Consider the following 18509-nt stretch of genomic DNA (forward strand, 5'->3'; position numbering starts at 1 on the left):
CTCAACACAAAAGTTTATTTATTTATTTTATTTTACATGATGAATGTTGTCCAATTCAAGAACAGAAAGAAAATGTACACTTACAGAAATACATTAAATATATTTTCTTAACATCCTGTTTGTTGTTTTGAGAACAAGACGGTATAAATACGTATTGCTTAGCTTTATTTTTTCAATCTGAAAGATTCTGGTTTTGAATTATTACACTTTCGTGTATGTGAAATTTTGCATGTGGACTAATTAGACTGATAGTAAGTTTCATTCCTGTCGATTCCTTGATTCTTTCTGGGTGCAAGTATTTTTTGACGATGTGTGTGTGTGTGTGTGTGTGTGTGTGTGTGTGTGTGTGCGTGTGCGTATAGACAGACATCACATAGTGGATGGGGTAAGTACAATATTTCAATATATTAATTAACTTGGCGGTTTTTACAATTAATGTACTTAATTGATCCATGGCTTTTATTTTATTTTTGTTTCATCAAAATACAAGGGGCACGCTTGCTGTGACGTTAAGGGTCACATGACCCGAGTACCCGTATGCGCTGTTTTTCCCCCGCTGGTTGTGCGGCGGTGCTGTGTTCGTGCTCAGGCGGCTCTGGTGAAGATGTTGGTTGTAAGGGAGCACCGCGAGACCGGCTAAACTTCAACGGTCTAAAGCCGAACAGAACCGGTCCGAACCGGCTCTGCAGCACCAGTTCGGCGACAGCGTGACAAATTAAGAGGACAGTCTCTGCTATCCGGAGGGAGTCTCTCCAGCCCGGCTGTGTGAGCGAGGGTCAGCGCCGCTCCGCGGTTAGCTCCCCCTGCGGTGCCCCGCTGCTCCGCTGTATGTGCCGGTGGCTGGCTGCCGGTTGACGCGGGCTGTCAGATAGCGGAGCGGGGATGCTATCCGTACTCTCCTACGGACGGATCGTGGCCAGGGCCGTCTTGGGCGGACTCTCTCAGACAGATGGCCGCGATTACAGTCTGGTCACGGCCAGCTGCGGCTTCGGCAAAGACTTTCGGAAGGGCATCCTGAAGAAAGGCATGTGCTACGGGGATGACGCCTGTTTCATCGCCCGCCACCGGTCAGCGGATGTGTTGGGTGGGTAAACTTGATGATTTTTCTTTTTTGCACCTTTCATCTTGGAACCTGCGAGGCTGAAGTCAACTTTCTATTCGAATTGTCTTGTTCCACCTTAAATTGTGTAACACTTACATTACAACGCCTGAGGCGACGAAATGTAACTACTGCGCTGTTTAAGGTGGAACGGGGAAATTCGAAGAGGAAGCTTACAGTTTACTCTCTTACCCCCAGTCAGGCAGCCAGTCAAGACGCGTTTAAAGATGGTTCTTTAGCAAAGCCAACGGTTCTTCATAGAACCATGGTTCCTCACACTGATAGAGAATGTGTTGTATGTGGCTCTGTATGTCTGTATAAACCCTTTTTGGTGCTATATAGAACCATTTTCTAGCGTGTTCTACACAGAGCCATATACACCACAACCTACATCAGTCTGAAGAACTGTTTCACCATGTAAGCTACAACTTAAGCATGATTCTATGTAGTACTACTGGTTCTAAAGAGAACCATTCCCTTCTCTGTTAAGGAAGCAAACTTCACACACCAACTATGTCATGCCTGACTGACTACATTTTGAGGTAAAGGGCAGGTATGAGCTTTCCTGGAGCTTACTCTCCGCCTCTAAATCAGAATTAAATGCCTTTTTAGGTTGCGTTTCCATGCATTTCCACCCCAATTCCTCCACAGCCACTTTGCTCCTGAATGACCTTCATTGGTTAAAGTGGCAGTGCAGTCCAGCACCGTGTTTGTATACTGTAGGGGCTGCCTCGCCTGAAATAACCTCGTTTTTAAACCACCTTCCGCCGCTCATTCCTGATCCTAGACCTCATATGCCGTCAGAACAGCAGAGCTTAAATGTGAACCCAAGCCCGGGCGCATGGCGATGGATGCAGTGCGTTAATGAGCAGGGATATAGGAGGTGACCTTTCACCCAGATAGATCCAGGACGAGCCCCCAGCGGTCAAAACACGACCCGGTTGAATGAAAACCGCAGGAAAATGCGAGTTAATCGCCATTCATTGCATTTCAGCACCAATTCAAGTCACTTCGAGTAACCGCAGAATGTTGGAGTGGGTCAAACTGTGAAAGAACAGTTGGCGCTAATGTGGGATTATATCCTAAATGCTTCACGTCGCGGTGTGTTTGGGCCAGACGATGTTCGTTAAAGCGTGTTGTGTTCACTCTTTCATGAGAATTGAAATGTTTTGCGTAAAGGTCAGAATGGTTGAGCATGGAGGCAGCCATGTTAGAGCAAAACCACGTTGCAGGCTCGCACATGCGCTAGTGGGGGCTGGAGAAGGGCGAATATAACGGCTAAAATCGGCTGGGAAGGGCGATCGAGCTGTTAAAAGGACATTATTCTCCCTGTGTATATGTACCCGGTGGCTGTGTACAATGGTGGTGTTTTGTGAACTTTTATATGCGAGGCTGAAGTTGGCTCGAATTTTCCGTTCCACCTTAAATGGTGCAGCAGTTACTTTCTGGCGCTCATTTTTTTAATAACGCCATCGAGTCTTCTCGAGAGTCGTAGAAGCATGTTTTAACAGATTTCCGAGAGAAGTGTCACTGTCCGGTTCATCAGCCTTCAAAACAAAGAGGCTTTTTCGCTTCTCTACTTCCGGCATGAGCTCCTTTTGTTATGGAGCCACGTGGGTGAGCCAGAGCCCCCCCCCCCTTCAGTCTGTAGGACGGTTTCCCCCGTGCTCTCCTGCTCTTTTCACTGTTCCCATGCTCTAAGAGCCGTCCGAAGCTCATGAAGCGTTTAGGGGGATGAGTTGACGAGCGTAAGCAGGGGTGTTAAAGGGGAGCTCCATCGATTTTTCTAAAATTCTGCGTGTTTAAACGATTAACTTGTAAACAAAATCCTTCAGAGTGGGCTGAGAGAAGCCTACCAAGAATTGTTCACAGTTGTGTTGATAGGAACCAAATGTTTGAAGCTTTTAATGGCTTTTTAGTCTACATCACAAAGTTATTCCATGTCTTGGTTGTAGATATGCTGCATGAAGCCCGTTTTATGATAGGTTTGCCATGAAGTTTTGACCTAAAATGATTTTTTTTATCTGTTCATAGAGACACACGCAGGGTTTTGTGAGGCAAAGTAGTCCCCAAAGAGCTCTTACTACTTTCACACTTGCCACTTTTTTTTTTACCTCTGTGTAGAAACACCCAGAAGATGCATGTGGGTTCACTGGTTCTTTCCGATGGTGAATAAAATGTGTCTGTTGTAGACATGGCCAACCCTGATTCCGTTTACCACCACTGTAAAGACATCTGGGCCGCTACTTTGAACCATTTTACACCAAGCTGCTCTGAATGAGTCTTTACTCATCTCTGTTATTAAATTCTGCAAAAAATTATGAGTGAAAATAAACAGAATACCCATTGAATACATTGGTTCCTGAAGTTGTATATAGATTGTGCTGCCATCTTGCATACATTTATCAATTATGTTCTTTCACTTGTGAGTCTTTATAAAGCTGTATGTCACTTCACAGCATTTGTATCCATGAGAAAATCACTGCACTAGAAAGTAGCTGGAAAACGTCAATGCCATGTGCATTTTCATGCTTCATCCATCAGTTAGTTGGTGAGCTGTTTTTGTTTATATTACTGCTAATGATCTTTTGAGGCCTAAAGTCTCAATTCTTTATAGTTTTATTGAGTAAATCCGTCTTTAACGTTCATGAGGTTAAAACATGCTGACTGGGACTGTAAAGAGAACGGTTAGGTAAGTGCTGTAGTGTATTCCATGTGTAGTATATTGCTTAAGCGTGGCTCTCTGTCCCCTTCTTTGTAACCTCTGTACATATTAAAAGGAGAGAGTAAATCTTCTAAAATCTCCTTCTTGACTGCTTTGACCTTCTTTAATTTTTTTCCGGATAAAATGTCTACTTGCAAAGCATAAGTGCTATTAGTCCAATAACCCTGATGGGTCTGGCAGCCGCCTCTGAGCCTTAAAGGCCTTAAAAAGCCTTAGCCTGAAGAGAAGCTCCTCTTCACTCACATCCAGGGATGAACTCCAGTCCAATTAGTTTAATGAGCTGCTCCTTAACACTGTGGATCAGACGCCTACAGGTTTGTTGCTATAAATGCAGTGGCTGATGCTCCACAGCCTGTTGTCTGAGAAGTTTGCTCTGGATGGAAAATGATTAAACAGGAGATTGACAGCTGAAGTCTCTACAGGTGCAGGAATGTCAAATTATTTGTGTACAGATAGTTACATTGCGTAACTAAATTATACACAGTGTCGTTTATTTATTGTGGACTCTGTGTATCCTTTCCTCCATCTATCTATATGTCCATCTGTGTGTATATCCTTCTATCCAAATACCCATCCTCTGCCTGCCTGCCTGCCTGTCCATCCATCTATCTATTCATTTTATATATCCACCCATCCATCTATGCATCAATCCATCTATATGTCCATCTATCCATATACTCATGTATCTTACAATATCCATTCTCATATTTAAATAAATCTGGACTGTTGGTTTCCACCCTGTCCAGTTCTGTAATGTAGCCATGATACTTGCTCGGGCGTCTGAGCCACAAAGAGACAATAACAAATGCAGACACTCCTCTGAGTTGTTGAAATTGCAGCAGCGCAGACTGTAAATACACATTTGAGGCAGGGGCAGCTTTAGTTTGAGTTGGTGTTGAGTTTGTGCTTGTTAATTGGCCTGTGCTTTCACACGAGGCATCTGGATTCACATACTAGTTGTTTATATCCTCATCACTGTGGCAACCCTAGTGGTTCATCCTGGTATTGTGCCACCTGGATCTGTTTAAGTTGGATCCCACTGTTCTGCTGTGTTGCGGAAGTGGTGGAGGGACTCCTTGTATGGTCGTCTCTGTGGAATCTCGCGTGTGTGTGAGGTGGATGGGCTTTTTCTAGGAAAGTTCTCCTGTAGTGATGAGGACTGGAGTTTATAAGGGTACATGCTGTCCCTCTTCTCTGTGCTCTGCAGTATTACTGTGACTCATTGACTGGGTGTGTTTTACATTTACCAGAACAACAACAGTTACAAGCTTGAGAATTAGTACAGAGAAGTGAGCGATACGGCACAAATCTTTAATGATGTTTGAAGACTTAAGGTCTTTAAACTTTGAGTGCAGTTTGGATGAAATATAAAATAAGTTCTTTTGAACACATGTGACTGAAACCAAACCTAACACTGTGTTTCTTGGAGTTAAAATGTGACATTTTTGTTCACCATCTGTAAGACTTTTACAAACTTTTGCAGGTGACGTGAACTCACTCTACCAATCAGTGTTGTCTCTGGCGTTGGCATGGCGACAGCCAAGATTAGCTCCATCCTAGATCCTGAAGCATTTTTGACCTATACTTTAGTTTGTCGTTTGTTTTGCCACCTGTGGTGCAGCATTTCCAAAACCAGCTGAAACTCCTAAGACATCTGAGCAATGCTGAAAGCTTTTATAAACTCATAAAGGTTCGGCTCCTGAATGAGTGAGTGAGACTGCTTTCCTTTCACACTTTTCCAGTTGTGTAAAATATGTCAATGTTTGCCAGTTTATGAGGAGCAAAGGATGTCGGTCACTTGAAGCCTATTTTGTTAAATGTTTCTGGACCAAAATTTTTTTTTTCAAATATTGAAACTTTTGTGTTGCTTAATCATATTTGTTGTGTAACAGCACAACAATTGCAATACAGTATTGAAAACGACAACATTCAAAATGGTGCATGGAAATGGAAACGGGGAGACACTTCTGAGTGTCTCCTGTTTACCAGAATCTGGGGGCAGGGCTTATTTTTGACACAACTTTGCTCAAATGATTGACTGGTACGCGGTATGTATTGTGATGTTTATAGTGTTGTGGGTTTTTTTTTTTGTTTTTTTGTTTTTAGTTTTTTTCCCCTGAATTTAGTGCAACACTGTGCAAAGTATTGAATCAAAATCATTGTATTCTCGGTTTTGGATTAGTTTTTCATTGTGGCCCTGTTTGTGGGTTTTGTTTTTTGTTTTGTTTTTATGATGAAACTGATCAGATGTCTTAAAGTAAATATTAAAGGTGTAGTGGGGCTTATGCCATATCGTCCATCCTTATTTACAGGCGCGCTATATATATATATATATATATATATACTGTGTGCTAATGCTGAGGTGTTTGTTGTGTGTGTTGTTTTTTTTTGTTTTTTTTTTCTCTCTGTTCCCAGACTGAGTTTCCTTAGGAACTTAGGGGGGGTGGGGTGGTTGTCTCCTCTCTCACCCAATGTATTCTGTTTCTCTGTAGTTTTCCATTATTCCTGTCTTCCTGTCCTCTCTCCCCCCTTGTCATATTGTATGTGCTCTGATGGGTTGATCAAAATTTCGCTGGTTACTCTGGTGACTGTGATAATAAAGGCTTCATTCATTCATTCATTCATTATCTTTATATAAATATATTTCTATATTTTGTCTAAATCAGCCTTTTTCTAATTATCCGTGCTGTCCGGGCAATTTTAAAATCTTGCTGTACACTGGGGGCATTTAAAGAGATTTACCTGTTATCTGCAACTAATGTAGTTTGTTTTATATAAAATGTTTTATTTAAGATGATTTTTGAATCATTCAGGTGTGCAGTGGATGTTGCCGTTGTAGTTTTGGCATATTTCGATTAAACAGTGACCAGTTGGAGTCCTGGCAAAGTGTTCAGTTTAAAAAAAAAAACAAAACCTGGCAGATGGATTTGGTGAGATTATTATTATTATTATTATTATTATTATTATTATTATTATTATATATTTTTAATTGTCCTTTTAGTGGTTGAGTTTGACACCTTGATCTAGAAGTAGTCACAGTACCCCTGATGTACTTAGATAGGCATACTGTAACTTATTATAACGATACATCACATTACCCACATCCGGGGTCTGAATAAGGAAAGGCTTATGGAACCAGCTGTTAGCATCGTAGTTATTTAGCAATGCTGCGTATGCATAACTTTGTTACATCACACATGTGACCGTGTTGTGTCACCTGCATAGCTGGGTTGCATGTAACATAAAATGTGTGGTTGTCAGCGAAGTAGCTAAATTGGTTCGAAGGCCTCTTCAAATGTCATGATAAAGAGCAGCCTTTAAATAGGTTAGAAGGCCCTGACTGAACCTGTATGAACAGTGCAGGACTTCACGTTAAAGGGCCCATAACCCATTTATTATTTTTTTCCCTTGCAGTACCATTTATGAACTTTCTGTGGGTTTTAGCTTCAGAAATGTTTCATCACTCTCTTCCAACCTCTCTTTATCCATCAGAAACAGGGTGTTTGGTTACTATGCCTTTAAAAATGAAATATGTAAATGAGCTGTGTTCTCATTGGTTGACCTGTCTTTTATTTCCTTTGGAAAGCAGTCCTGGCTGAAACACTGTTTAATGAATTTACACTGAGCGGTTGGGGCAGAGCTGAATGATTTGGGGAAAAATACCTAATTGTGATTTCCGACTAATATTGCAACTGCAGTTTAAACTGCAATTATTTTCATAAACTGAGGTTCAAGCCTAATTTTGACCCCTGATTGTCAAACTGGCAGTACGTCGTGGTTGTGATGACGCAGCACATGAAGGTTTAGTTGCCTCTGATCGGTTTAACTCGTCTACAGATATTTCACAAGCTCTGTGCTGCTAGGTTCAATTTCCCCTTTTAAAACTGAAGACAACACTCTCAAAGCCACATTTGCGTGGTGAAATGGTTCTTTAGGTTGATGGAGAACGTGTTGTATATTGGTCTATTTGGTAAGTTTGAAATCGTAGCAATAGCAGAACACTTTGGTGCTATATAGAACCATACACAACTCTGTCAATCTGAAGAACCGTTTCACCATGCAGAGAACCCTTTAAGCACCCCAGTGTGTATTTGTGCTGATGGTTCTGTATAGATCCACTGTCTTCACTAAAGACATCTCTTTTAGAACCTTGAGGAACCACAGTATAGGCTGCAATTAAAAAATTTCACTCTAAAATTGCGATTTAACAAACATCACAAAAAAAAATTGACATGACATCACAAAAACAACAAATAAATTTTTTTAAAAAAGCTGTTTTTGCAGCTGGAATGATTGTCAAAATGTCTAAACATAACAACATTTACATACTACATCAAATTCTTATTTAAAAAAAAGGGGGGGGGGGCTGCATTAAATGTTCAGTAATATAAGCCCTTTAAGGCACGCCTCTCAAACTGGCCTCCTGGAACGCTGAGGAACTGTGCAGGTTTGTTTTTCTCTGCTGCCGTACACATTGGATTTTGTAGATTTATTACAGAACAGAGTTAAATCATGAAGTCCCCCTCTATGTCGGTTTTCTTTATTGGTCATTTGTGGTTTTCAGCGTGACGGTTTATGATGTAACTAATTGAGCCCAAGGCAAAACCACATTAGAGGGGGAAAAAAGGAACGTTTCCAAAGTCCTGTTTTCTAAAGTGAACGGAAAAGGAATTCATAGCGAGATGTTGGTAGTAAACGGCTTTTCCTTTTTCCTCTGTTCCCCCATTTCTTTCTCTTAGCTCACTCTTTTTCTCCTTTTCTTTCTCCGTTACGGCTTCAGACCTTTTTCTGCACTCACTCTTTTCTTCTCTCTTTCTTCTTACTCACTGTCTCTTGCTCTGCTCTGTGTCAGATTGAGGATTTTAGCCCCTGCTTTTCTCTCCTTTTCCCCTCCAAGCTAGTGTTTGTGTTAGTGATGTGGCGTTAGTCGTTTGCTTTTAATGCAGGCCTCGTAATGGCAGGTCACGTTGCTGTAAATCGTGTTTCAGCTCTGAAGTCGTGACCCCGCTGCTTCTTACTGTTACAGCAGTGACGTCTGTGTGTTTGGAGAGAGAGAAACGTGACGACAACATTCTCATTCTCTTCCCAAAGCTCTTAGCATGACGTATGCCAGATAGATAGAAGGATATAAGTGTTAATTCATCATTCTGTCTGTTCCCTGCACTTTAGATCCACTGCATTTTATCATGTGAAACAGGGTTTGGTCCAGAGAGGAAAAACATTGAAGTTGCAAAATATGGATAAAATACTAGCACTGTTATGAATTTGCTGCATTTTGTGATAGGTCTAGCTGTAAATCAGTGTGATGGTGAATGAATACCTTGATTCATCTAAACATTCAGTCCCATTTGCATTATGTAGCTTTCTGCTGTATTAGTATTGCAAACAGCAATCGTAGATAAAGAAGCAAACAGGGTAGTAGTTTGTGAGATGATACATTTTTGTCAAATAAAACAACGTAGTTCAGTCAAGGTTTTGATTGTTGTGCAGTTTCATATTTAATTTGGGGACTGAAACTTTTAGTCTAATAAGAAGCAAAAGCTGATGCCTTCTCTGAAGTTGTTTCACCTGAGGCTTAAACCGGGGAAGATGAACTTGCTTCTTGTTAATTTGTTTTGTAATTACAGGTAAAAATCTTTTAAAGTGTGGTAAGCTAATTTAACTTTAATTTCTATTGTTCTTGATATCAGGAATTCAGTGTACACGTAAAAATTATTGGGGGAGGGGGATTACATTTTCACGCAAGCCATTACATTCCTGTATGGCTGCAGCACGGCTTTATCAGTTTCTCAAGCACAATAACAAGGAGGGGGGGTTCTACCTGGTGCTGTACAAAAGGTTCTAAGGCCAAACAACATATCAGAGCTGATTCGGGACAACACTACAAATTTAAACAGATGGAACTACTTTTTTCTCATCTCGAGCTTCGGACAGTGTTTTTTCATCTAACTTGACTGACAGTTATGATAGATGGAGACTACTGGCAATAAGCCTCACTGCCGATCCTTGGAAAGCAGTGCTGTGTGAAAGGAGCCTGAGCTGATGTCACAGACTTTGATATGCTTTATTGATGCATTGTCTCTAGACACACAATGAAACTGGACTTTTGAGTATTACCATCACAAAGATAGACCATAAGGCCTGGGACAGATTTGCATTAGGTGGCAACATCATCTGTCTCTGAGCCTCTGGGTCTCCTTTATCATTCTGACAGATTTAAGTGTTAACGCTAAACACTTTGGGAAATGTTATTTTCCCAACCTTTGTTAAAATGTACTGACTTTTGCATAGTTTAAGTACTGGTCACAATTATGAACATTTAGCTAATAATTTATTGTCATAAATAATTACCATAAATAATTACATTGCATTTTCTTGTTCGTTGTTTGCCACTATTAAAATACATGCCTAAAGTAGAAAATTGCCTGATTAGCCACACTTACTCGCTCGATGTTTTACTGAGTAGCTAACACTAGTTTTAAATCAGTACTGCACACACACTCGCACAAACCTCTACAGTTAGAGAATTATGTGAAGAGTCAAATATAGCGATACGTTCTTTATGAGAGTGAAAATTTTGATAGAATCTGGCTGCAGACATTAACTCTCAGCCCCAGTGACATCACGTGCACATCCACTCTCTGCCACAATGGCAGAAGCAGCCCCGTTTCCCTATTTAATTACATTATCAGTATGACGGCGCTACAATACGATCAGTATAACTCAATACATCAATGCATCAATAAAGCATATGTGAGTCTGCACATCCTTTTTTTTTTTTTTTTTGCAGCAGCAGAATATGACTGAAATCTAACAACTGTGGAGAATGATTTCAATCATAAATAATGCATTCATATCCTATAGTTGCAATTAGGTGATTATGTAATTGTGACATGCTGAGTGCTGATGTGGGCAGGCTTCGCCATAAGGGAATAAAATGGGGCATTATGCCCAAGGTAACACGGTCAATAAGGGTGGGTGATATGGCAAAATATCGCATGACAGTACTTGAAAGTTTTCACAATACACGATATGCATCATGATATAGACACACAAACACTTCATTAGTAGTGGTAGTTTAAAAATAGCCATCAGAAGCTCTGGGAGCTGTGATTGTTTTCATACTCTGCTGTACAAAATCTAATGAAATAGGACTAATTACACTCTAACAAATCTTGCAGTTGGTCAGTGTGTTCTCTAAGTGGTATTTGTATGTGGTAACGCTAAATAAACTCGCCTACAGTTCAGTTCCTCCCTCTCGCAACTACATTACTTTCATAGTAGTTATCTGATGATGATAAATCTTATGATTGATTCATTTATTTTTTTGAGAAGTGTCTTTTTTTTAACCTTATTCTGTTTGTAAGAGCAATAAAATCCAGTTAGTATGTCAATGACAGAATGTGCTCATTCGTATTCTCTCTCTCTCTCTCTCTCTCTCTCTCTCTCTCTCTCTCTCTCTCTCTCTCTCTCTCTCTCTCTCTCTCTCTCTCTCTCTCTCTCTCTCTCTCTCTCTCTCTCTCTCTCTCTCTCTCTCAGGTGTGGCAGACGGTGTGGGTGGATGGAGGGATTACGGTGTGGATCCGTCTCAGTTCTCGGCTACTCTGATGCGGACATGCGAACGTCTGGTGAAAGAGGGCCGCTTCACCCCCACCAGCCCCGTGGGCATCCTCACCTCGGCCTACTACGAGCTTCTACAGAACAAAGTGCCACTGCTGGGTAAGAACACACACAGTAACAAGAAACAGCATATGGTGACTCACACATGCACATCTTAGATTAATAAATAAAGAAAATGTCTGCAGGATGAGTCACTGTGTGTGTGTGTGTGGTGCTGGACACTCCTTCTCTTCTGTACAAACCCTCTAAGCTATGACCGTTCCACAGACCTGCTAGGAGAATTAGTGGTTGGTTTATATTGCGCATGGCTCTTAAAGGGCCCATGTCCTACATTTTTCTTTATTTTTATTCTCAGAGGTTCATTTAGAACTTATGCTCTATATAATAGTACATCATAATTGCTGTCATAAAATAACTGTGCTTATGTAATGCTGTGTTCTGATTGGCTGTCCTGTTACGCCTCATTCAAAAAACAGTCCAGTGCTCAGAACTCCAGTGTGATTGGGTGGGACTAAACTGTTGTGGCCCGAATGGTTAGATATTTGTTACTGTGTTGGTTTTCATGACCTCACAAAAATACTAAATTAAAAACAGGCTGTTTTTGCTGCTTAGTTTCCATATATGGACTGGAGAGTGAATGCGATGTTTTGAAAATTTCAGCACTTTGATGGTTTTCTCCAGTTCCCGATCAACACATGTTTGGTGTTCTTTAGTTTAGAACCACCAATTAGCATTATGGTTGACCTGTGGCTTTGGAAGTAAGGAGGAATGTTGTGCAAATCTTTTTTTTTTTTTTTTTCCAAAACTGTTGCTTTAATACCTTCCTGACCAAAGTGAACTGGACAGAATGTCCCTCAGGGGCTGATGCAGCAGCACAGCTTTGTCGTAAAAATGAATAGCCTGAGCAACTGAAACTCTACCAGAGTGAAGACACTGTATTCTTGGCTGGTCAGTGTGTCCACAGTACGTTTATGGGGGGACATCTGAGCTACATGAAGCAACACACAACTTGGATTTGTGAAGCCTCTGTAACTGACCTGATGTTTCCGCACCCTGCAAACAAAAATAATTTAGACTGTCCTTTGATGCCGTGTTGGCCAAACACACTGACAGGCATCCCTCTTTTTCCTTTGATGTGAGACGGCCAGTGATGGACAGTAACAAAGCACATGTAATTTGTTATTGTACTTAAGTACTTTATAGGATCTGGAAATATTGTATGAATCACTGCTTTCTGCAGTAGTTATCGATACTCATTACACAGAAGTGTGAGAACTGAATCCTTTTAAAATATATAAAAGAATATGATGCATTTTGAAATTGAAGCAAACTTTTTTCAGCACACCTTTTTATAATATTTAATAATTATATAATTAATTAACTATTACTATATATATATATATATATATATATATATATATATATATATATATATATATATATATATATATATATATATATATATATATATATATATATATACAGAAGCTAGAAAGCTGGTAATAGTTCATTTGAAATGTTGATTAACAGGGATGTTTAGGCTTTTTTTTTCCCCTTGCAACTTGGTCTTTAATAAACAATGCCATTTTAGTGACATAACATATACAGTAATGCATAATAATATAGCATTAAAATGGCTTGCAGTATGTTTACTTTTGATATTTAAACACATTTAAAAGCAAATTCTTTTATACTTTTAATGTGCCCAAATTAAGGCAAACTTTTTTTAATGAACAGTGTAAACATTTTAAAGGGAATTCTGCTGATTTTCTGCTGATGGGTGTTAGATACCCATTTTACGATAGTTTTAGAGGATTTTTAAAAACGTTTTTATATTCAGGCCGTTGTGAGAAATCCTCCAAGTATTTGTGTGTGTATGAGTGTGTGTGTGGGTTTTTTTTTTTGTTTTTTTTCTCCTTTCTTTCTTTCTCCAGATTTTCCACTATTTTCCCATCATCAACGTTCCATATAAATGCTCAGACACATGTAGGTTCCCTATTGGTTTTGATAGTAATTAAATATGACTACGTTTATGTTGTAGTCATGGTGACCCTTGATTCCTGTCACCATCACTGTAAAGAAATCTGGGTCTGTAAGTTTCTTGTACAATGAATGCGTCAAACCACTTTGAATAACTGTTTACATATAAACTATAGAATAGTTTATTAGTTTAGTATAGTTTAGAAAAAAAAACTTATCTCTAGCTGGTCAAAACCATATATAGCAAATAAGCTGCAAAAATAGCCCCCTTTGAAAGTAGTTTTTGTGTTGTCAGCACATTTACATATATCCAACTGTTCAGCGTATAGCAGTTTATCACTGGTAGTTCATGCTGGCAGTTGGATGCCCTGAATTGTATCTCAATCAGAACAGCTTGTTTTTAATTGTAGAAGATTGAGAGTTAGAAAAATATCATTAGAAATTGATGTATGGCTGTTGGGACATAAACCCACACAAACACCATAACTGGACCCCACCACCAGAGGTAGCAGTGCAGGTTCTGTTTCCAGAACTTTTTCTGTCACTGCTGAAATGCACCTTTCGTATTTTGGTGTGTTTGGCATTTCAGGCTCGTGGTTCACCTTTCGCATGAAACTGGATGTCACATACTTTCTAGGGTGGCACAGCCATGTTATTTTGTCCCTCTCGTGACACGTGCCATGTTGGGAATGCATGCGTGATGCCCTAAAGGTTAGTAGTTGAGGGTTCTCAAGCAGGGTCACTGGACCAAGGCCACCTTGTTGTATGAAAGAGACTTATGATGCAGTCCAGTGTCGGCTGGGTCTATTGCCTGTAACTGTGTGCTTAACAGACTCTGTGATGGATGGCTGCAAATACGCTTCAAGGACAATTTGTGAAAGAACGTTTATCTCTTTGATCGCCAGGCACATGATATCCAATGACCTTTCCTCTTCTTTTCTCTCTTGCTCTTTTTCTCTCCCTCCTCTTATTTCTGTTCCCCTCTCTTTGTCTCTTTACTCTGCTTTTTTGTCTGTCTTGCCTCTCCTGTCTTTTATCTCTCTCTCCCTCTCTTTAGGAAGCAGTACGGCCTGTATTGTGGTGCTGGACCGGAGAAGTCATCGGATACACACATGTAACCTTGGCGACTCTGGTTTCTTGGTGGTCCGGGGTGGAGAGGTGGTCCACCGGTCAGATGAACAGCAGCACTACTTTAACACACCGTTCCAGCTGTCAATTGCTCCACCTGGGGCTGAGGGAGTGGTGCTGAGTGACAGGTGGGTTGAGTGTGGGGAACATAAGAGAGATGAATTTTAAAGTCTCAGTCTTGACCGTTGCTCCATTGTTCATTTGGCCATTGCTGAATTGTTCATTTGGAATTAGAACAAAATATATAACAAATCAAAACCACAGGAACAGGATAACGAATGTCAGTAGAGGGGGACCATTTGCAATGGCTGCAGTACACTCATGGATGCCATGAATAGAAAATGCTCAAACTGATGTTTTATTTGTTCTGGTTCTGTGTTCCTTCAGCGATTTTACAGGCACAGACTGATATGAGCCCTTTGAGAAGATACATTCTTTCATGCAAAAATTAAATATGGATGTCCATAAAAATAACAAGCACTGTTACTGGGAAATTGATTTCTACAACTTATTTCCTTCCAGCACTCCTCTGATGCATAAATATATCTTTAAAGTGAAGAGTCCCATTGTGGGCAAGACATGTTTGGTGTTTTTAAAGTTTGCTTCTTTGCTTTTCACACTTGAGCCATGAGGCTAATGTTGCTAACAAGTAATAGAAACCCATACCCCACCCATTAGCATGGTGCCAACTGCATGCCTACATCACTTGTCTCAATCTGTGCGAAGGTGTTGAGTAGCTCTGTATCTGACACCTTATGGTCCTCTCCCTAGACAACTATAGTCCCCTTGATCTCAGTTTTAGCTGTCATATCAAAGCAGGTACTAAATCAGCTTTTTGTTACCTTACAAACATCAACAAGACCAAAATGTTCTGACTAAAGTAGACCTGGAGAAACTCTTCCACACTTTTATTTCTAACAGGATTGATTACTGTGATGGTCTCCTAACTGGACTCCAAAATACGATTAAACAGCTTCAGCTGATTCAGAATGCAGCTACCAGAGTCTCACTAGGAGTAACAGAAGGGAACACATCACCTTCAGTCTAATGAGAGCTCTGACACTGGATACTTTTAAATCTGGGCTGAAATTTTTGCTATTTGAGCAGCTTTCAGCTCAGATTAAAACACACTGTTTGAACACAGTCATGCTGGAACAGAAAGAGGTCTTCCCCAAACTGTTCCCACAAAGTTGCAAGCATCTTGGTAACCTAAGGCATTAAGATTGCCCTTCACTGTAACCAAGCGTTCTGGAAAACAATGTTCTCCTGTCATTCACCAAACCTCAGCCATCAGACTGCAAGATAGAGAAGCGTGATTTGTCTCTCCACAAAATACGTTTCCACTTTACATTGAAACATCTGAACTCAATAATTAGGGGTGCCCAATACTTGTCTATTGTCTGTCTTAAGGTTACAGTAACAAAAACACCCTGTGTAATTCTGAGGGACAAAGAGAGAGTGGAATCTGAGTGAATGAAAAATTAATTGTGACTGTTTTTGTTGCATAAACCCACATAAGTGAACCCCTGCACAATGCTGATTGTTGATGAAGCTGCCGGTACTCGTTAGCCTTGTTGCTCCAGAGTAAAACCAAGGATGTAAACTTCAGACGCCGAACAACTCTTGGCTCATGAACCACATTTGGAGTTACTGTAAATGTGAAGTATTACTTTGCGTCCTTATTTTACTTTGCTTTGCACCAGTGAGAAGCTAATTTAAAGTTTCTGCAGATTACTGATTTTCTGTTGTCACCAGCCTCAATTCTGCCTCTCGTCCAGGTCCTCAGTGGCTGTAATCAGCCGAGCCATTGTGAAATTTGACTTTGCAGCATGATCTGACCATTTTGAAGCCCTTGAGCAGAGGTTACAGGAGTGAAGAGGATATTCCTGTTGACAGTGTTTTGGTTCAGTAGCTCTTGCACAATTTGGTTTGGTGTTTCTTTGGCCAAACGTCCACTCAGAGTGTGCCTGTGCATTTTCGTTTTCTGTGAAGGGCAAAGCAAGAGCCATGTGACTCTGGTCCTTGCTCCTGCTGACTTGCCAGAGGCTTACAGCCAAACCTGAACCACCCAACCAGAATAAAGAGGCCACAAAACTCCTTCATCTCAGCCAATCAAAGTGCTGCTTTCAACTTTTTTTTTTTTTTTTTTTTTTGTCCCCAAGCCAGCGTAGTCTTTGAGTGACTATTTTGGGCTCCTCGTGAGACGCTAAAATTAAGCAGGACCTTTTAATGTTGTATATCTAGTAGAAGGCTGTGTGGTGGAGTCCAATTTGACTTTCTCCCAGAGGTGTCAGTGGAGATGGGACTTCATTTTTATTTTTACTGGCCTTCTGACTTCTTAGAATGACTCTACAGGAACCAAAACACTTAAAGGAAGGAACAGTATCTTTTTATTTTTGTCAGCTGTCTCCATACAGGTGGAGCAGAAAAGCAAACGTTGAAGTTCAGAGACTGCTTGTAGTTCTGTTCAGACATGAGTTTAGATCTGAGAGAGCTAACTTAATCCAACTAATCCCATCAGTAGTGGTGATGGACATAGTTGTTCACATACATTGACACTGACTGCTTATACACAGTTTAGACTTTTTGTGTTTTGTACATGTTTGAGTGTGGCAGACAGTGTGGGGACACAAGCATGAAGAGCTGTGTATGGATGTATTTAAAAACAAAGATGATGAATTTAATTATTCTTTAGATGTCATTACACTTCTTAACATGGAGAAAGTCCTCTGGTAAGCACTTTGTTGGCTACACCTGCCTTGTATTTATATTTAGATTATATCTGTCTTTAAAAACTCCAGCAGCACTGCTGTGTCTGATCAACTCACACCAGCACAACACACTACCATGTCAGTATCACTGCAGCACTGAAAATGATATACCACCCAAATAATACCTGCTCTTTGGGGGACCTGTGGGGACCGTTTGGAAAAAACAGAAACACTGTATGCAGAGAAACAGATGGACTACAGTCTATAAATGTAGAAGTACAAAGTGCTCCTATATGGTTAGTGGACCTAAAAAAAAAATTGACAATAAATGTTGATACAAGGTAGATATAACTGATAAAGGACTATATTCTGTACTGCTACACGTTAGTGCTGCATGATATGGAGAAAATTCCATACTAAGAGTAAATTGCTGATACACCTTGCGGTGCATTTAATACTCATTGGTGCCCTGCATTATTTTGACTATACAAACACCCACAGATAGAGATGCACCTTTCCTGAATTGGCTGAATCTGATCCTGATTTTTCTGGTTCTAGTACTTTTTGATTGGGCAAAGTTGCAATATTATTTGTTGTTTAATAGGTTTTTTGTTGTTTATTTGACATGATTTTCTCCCCCAATTTAATCTTCTCCAGTTCCACCTGCTAGTTCAGACTCCCCCAATCACGATACTACCATTGTTAGAGGGCGTAGGCTAGCACAGGCTTCCTCCAAGACTTATGATGCCAACCACCACACCTTTTTCGAACTGCCAATCACACAACGTCATTGGACAACCGAACAAGCTCGCTAACTGCCAGATCTCTTACATCAGTTAATTGACGTTGGCGCTGACTAGCGTCACGCTGAGTGATGGTGGGGGAGAAGGAGGGAGAAGCTATCCTACTGTTAAAAAGTTCAGCAGGAAGAGTCAGGGGCCTGGAGCTTTGGCGTTGACTGGAATTTATTTCCACATACACAGGCACATTGGTTATCACCTTAAGGTCATGAGACAAAGGGTCAATTCAACACAAGGTGAGGGTGTGACCAGTTTCAGCTTTCTGACATTTGGTTAAACTCTACAATGAACATGGTTTAGACCTTAAGAAAATAACACAAGGGAAAACGACATATATTGAGAATATTTTCCCTCACTACCCACCCAGAGAACGAAGCCAATTGTGCACTCTTGAACCTCCTAGTCCGCACATGGAACACCATCTTTCCAAGATCAGTGCTGATACA

The 18509-nt window shown here is 40.5% G+C and overlaps 1 protein-coding gene across 1 annotated transcript in view; it reads left to right on the forward strand.

Annotated features, from left to right (window-relative positions):
* Positions 1-539: 539 nt before the first annotated feature.
* pptc7b (protein phosphatase targeting COQ7 b) overlaps positions 540-18509 on the forward strand; it is a 25729-nt gene continuing 7759 nt past the window's right edge. The window contains exons 1-3 of the mRNA XM_037547614.1: positions 540-1084; positions 11364-11543; positions 14482-14680. Coding sequence (XP_037403511.1) covers positions 883-1084; positions 11364-11543; positions 14482-14680 — 581 coding nt within the window. The 5' untranslated portion in view covers positions 540-882. The remainder of the gene's footprint in view (positions 1085-11363; positions 11544-14481; positions 14681-18509) is intronic.

Source organism: Pygocentrus nattereri, chromosome 18 (assembly GCF_015220715.1).
Source record: "Pygocentrus nattereri isolate fPygNat1 chromosome 18, fPygNat1.pri, whole genome shotgun sequence".
Classification (NCBI taxonomy): domain Eukaryota; kingdom Metazoa; phylum Chordata; class Actinopteri; order Characiformes; family Serrasalmidae; genus Pygocentrus; species Pygocentrus nattereri.